This window comes from Lepidothrix coronata, unplaced genomic scaffold (assembly GCF_001604755.1).
Source record: "Lepidothrix coronata isolate B3197 unplaced genomic scaffold, Lepidothrix_coronata-1.0 Scaffold389, whole genome shotgun sequence".
NCBI classification, from domain to species: domain Eukaryota; kingdom Metazoa; phylum Chordata; class Aves; order Passeriformes; family Pipridae; genus Lepidothrix; species Lepidothrix coronata.
In genome coordinates this window covers 82,979-87,268 of record NW_016690569.1, presented here as the reverse complement: position 1 = coordinate 87,268, position 4,290 = coordinate 82,979, and the positions used below count along the sequence as shown (strand labels likewise).

Sequence of the window (4,290 nt, the reverse complement as noted above, 5' to 3'; positions counted from 1 at the left end):
TATCCCTCTGTAATTCCCTCTCTTCCCATTTAGACTCCACAGTAATTTAATAACACTTTGTCCCTAAATCCCAAAATTCCAAAATGGATTTTTTGGGGTGGAAATCACCCAAAATCCAGAGCAACTCCACAGCCAGATCCTGCTTTTCCTGGCTGTGCTATCCATGTGTAATTCCCTCTTTTCCCATCCAACCTCTACAGTAATTTATTAACCCTTTGTCCCATTCCATTTTAATGGAATTTTTGGGGTGGAACTCCCCCGGAATCCAGAGCAAATCCTGGTTTTCCTGGCTGTGTTATCCCTGTGTAATTCCCTCTTTTCCCATCCAGGTTTTTGAGTAATTCGGTAACACTCTGTCCCACTTCATTTTGATGGAATTTTTGGGGTGGAACTCCCCCACACTCCAGAGCAGCTCCTGGTTTTCCTGGCTGTGCTATCCCTGTGTAATTCCTTCTCTTCCCATCCGGGCTCTATCCTAATTTATTAACACCTTGTCCCATTCCATTTTAATGGAATTTTTGGAGTGGAACTCACCCAAAATCCAGAGCAACTCCACGGCCAGCTCCTGCTTTTCCTGGCTGTGGTTTCTCGACCCTTTGTCCCACCCCTCAGCTGGAATGTTGGGGTGGGAGCGCTCCCGTTTTTCCCGGGCCGTAATTCCGTGTCCGTGTTCCCGCAGGCCGGCTGCATGTACGTGCACGGAGGGGTGGTGAACATCCACGAGAACAAACGGACTGGCTCCCTCTTCAAGCTGTGGCTGGTGGTTCCCAGCCTGCTGGAACTGTGCTGGGAAAAGCTCCTGGAATATTTCCCCCACTTGGCCACCCTGTCCCGGCCTCAGCTCCTGCACCTCGGACTCACCCAGGGACTGGTGGAGCGGCTAAAATGAGGGATCTGCTCCTCCCTCACCCCCCCCCGCGAGATTCCCTGTGCCGCAGAACCCCCTTCCCAGCCTTATTTATGGACACCCTGGATCGGTGGGAACGCCGGGAGCGCCCGCCCGGAGCCTCATCCCGCAGATCCGGCGCCGCCTTCCGGGACCTTCGGAGCCGTTGGGAAAACAAACAGACAGAGAGACAAACAGAAATCCCCTTTTTATTTATGGAGCTCCCAGATCCCAAAACCTTCCCTGGGACTCATCCAACCATCCCGCTGCTGGGATTAATTAGGGAGCTAATTAAGGAATGTCCGCCCGCACTGACTGACGAGGAACAGTCGCCGCACAACCACCCCCAGCTGCTCTTTTCCCGGGATAACTCATCCCTCCTTCCCAACTGAGCTCCCCCTCCCCCATCCCAACAGTCCCTCCTGAGCTCCCCCTCTCCCATCCCAACAATTCCCAACAGTCCCTCCTGCTTTTTGCACGTCTTTCCCGGGCCGTATTCCCGCAGCTTTCCCCAGAGCAGCGCTTGGAAACAACCCCCCTGCCCCTCCTTGAGAGGTTTCCTTGGAAAACCAGAGGGAAAAGCTGCCGCTCCAGGGCAGCTGAACAGGGAGGGGGGAGGGAGAAGCTTTGCCTGAGGCTGTTTTAACCTTTCCTGCTCATGGAATGAGCCCCAGGAAAACTCACCCCGTGGATTTCGGGCTCCAACCCCCCCCCCGGCTCTCGGCCTCTCCCGACTTTTCCGCTTTCCCTTCTTCCCACACATCATTCCCGGCCCTTTTCCTCCTGTCACCGCCGTCCCTGCTCCCTTTAAAACCAGTTTTAAGCGTGGAAAGGCCCAGGAAATGCCGGGGGAAAAGGGCAGGGAGAGGGATCCAAGGGAGCAGGGAAGGAGGGGCTCCGTGCTCTGTCCCTTCAGTTCGGCTCCGGAGCCCTTCCAGCGGCCACTGGAATTCCTGCTGAATCCTTCCTTTTCCGTCTCAGCCCATTTTTTTAAGTGCCTTTTCTTTTAAACATCAGCTTTTCCCGCTCACCCAGGGCCGGGCTTCCAGCTCCAAACTGGGCTTTTAGTTCCCTTTCCAGAGGCTGCATTCCCATCCCAATAAACCGGAGCGGCGTCTCCGCGGCGTCGATCCCGAGGCCCTGCCTGCTGCCGTCGCTGCCATCCCGAAAAACTCACCATCCCACAAAACTCACCATCCCAAAAAACTCACCTTCCCCTGGGCCTGGGCGAGGGTTTTCCTCCTTCTCCACCTTCACTTCCTGTTTTTTTTTCCCCTCCAAGGCTCAGGGAAATCGAAGCTGAGGCTTCCCGGGGTGCTTTGGAGCAACAGAGTCCTTGGCTCTGTCCCTTGGAATTGGGAGATTTTGGACCTTGGAGGTCTTTCCCAACCTTCATGGTGTTGTTCCAACCCCTTTCCCAGCCTCCCTGGCTGCAGATCCCGCTGCTCCTGGCTCTGGAGCTGGATCCAGCCCCTCCTGGCAGCTCTGGGAAGGGTTCCTGCTTTGGGATCCTTCCATCCTGAACATCCACCTTTGCCTTCCCGGTCCTGCCAGGACCTTTTTCCTGGAGCATCCCACTCATCCCTGTGCTGGTTCTCCCCTTCCAGGAGCATCTCCCACCGTTCCCAGGACCATCCAAGCCTGGATATCTGTGAGCCAGCAGCTTCCTGAGGCTCCTTCCTTGCTCCGGAAAACTCCGGAGCTTTTCCTCTGAGGGAGGAAAGCAAAGCCCCTCTCTCCGTGATTTTTGGGAATCTGGAGAGGTCCCAGCTGGCTGGAAGGTGGGGAATTTCAGGAAGGGCAAGGAGGAGGAGCCTGGAAAATCCAGGCCTGGTAAAATCATGGAAAAGATTATTCCAGGAAGTATTGGAAAGCCCCTGGAGGGACAACAGCCAGCACAGGGTGGGGAGGGGAAATTCCTGCTTATCCCACTGATTTCCTTCTGGGACAGGGAAACCCCCCTGGCTGGTCCAGGAAAGCCAGCAGGTGCAGTCTGTGGTACTGCCTCTCCCAGGATTCTCCTGGAAAAGCTGTCCAGGATACAGCTGGATAAACACACCCTGGGGGGTGGGAGCAACAGGCTCAGGGGCTGGGAACAGAGAATTCCCGGGAATGGGGGGACACCAGGTTGGCACCGGGCACTGAGGGGGTTCCACGGGGCTCCATCGTCATCCCAGGGCTCTCCAGCATCTTCCTGGGACACGGGGCTCCAAGGAATGCCAAGTTTTCCAACTTGGGAAGGAGCTGTCGGCTCCCTGAGGGCAGGGAAGGGTCTGGAAGGGCCATCCAAGGAATGTCTGAGGGCACTGGGATTGTCCAGCCTGGAGAAGGGGAGACTCACCGGGGTGTCCAGCATCCTTGGGGGACCCTCCACCCACAGCCTGGAGCTGCTCCCACCGGGAAAACCACGGAATAAACACCCAGGGATCCGATAAATTGGGTAAAGGCCTCACCCACTGCTGGATTTCCAGGGATTTCTCCCATTCCAGCACCCAGGGGTGGCTGGAGCACGAGGGGATCTCAGAGGCTGCTCTTCCTGAAAAAGGGGACTTGTTTTAAGCTCCCAGTGGAGGGTTTGCTGGGATTCCTGCTGGGATTCTGCAGGGGGGCCTTGGGGAAGGAGAAAAGCTTGGATTACAATTCCCTAAGGGAAAGGATCCAGCAGCAATGGAGAGGAGATGGGAGCAGCCACTGCGGGGCCTGGGATGGGGACAGGACACAGGGAAAGCCCAGGAATTCCCTGTTTCCCTCAATCCCACGGCACTGAGCAGGTTCTCCCACATCCCACCCTTTCCCATCCCTCCCCAGGAATCCTCCCAGACCATCCATGCCGGTGCCAGGATTGTCCAAGCTGGGAAAACAAAGCAGTTTCATTAATCCCTAAGGAGCTGCTGCTCCCGGGAATCCCGGGGGGATCCCAGGACATTCCAGAGCCCAACATTCCCATGAGCAGCGCTGTCATTCCCGGTTTGGATCCCCATGGAGCTGGAGAGGGAGGGGCACAGGAGCCTCCTTACCTGTGTCCTGGGATCTGCCAGGGCTTGGGATCGGGTTTAAAGCTCTGGTAATGAACCAGCCCAAGGCCCGGCTTTGTCCCGTCCCCTCATCCCACCACTTCCCGCTCCCGGAGGGAAACATTCCCAGCCTGGGAACACCACCTGGAGCATCCCCCCGGACCCTGCTCGGCAGCCTCCCAAAGGCCTTGGGAAAAGCCGGGAGTGAGGTGGGATCAGGAGCCAGGAGAGGGGCTGGGGCTGCTCCCTGGGGGTTTGAAATCCAGGCTGGGAGAGCTGGGAATGTTCCCCTGGAGAAGACTCCTTGGAGCTCCTTCCAGGGCCTAAAGGGGCTCCAGGAGAGCTGGAGAGGGACTGGGGACAAGGCCTGGAGGGACAGGACACAGGGAA

General features: G+C 57.0%; 1 protein-coding gene across 1 annotated transcript in view; it reads left to right on the top strand.

The window, feature by feature from the left end:
- KLHDC10 (kelch domain containing 10) overlaps nucleotides 1-4,169 on the top strand; it is a 34,199-nt gene extending 30,030 nt beyond the window's left edge. Inside the window, exon 5 of the mRNA XM_017839234.1 lies at nucleotides 613-4,169. Within this exon, the coding sequence (XP_017694723.1) occupies nucleotides 613-889 (277 nt within the window). The 3' untranslated portion in view covers nucleotides 890-4,169. The remainder of the gene's footprint in view (nucleotides 1-612) is intronic.
- The last annotated feature ends 121 nt before the right edge of the window (nucleotides 4,170-4,290 follow it).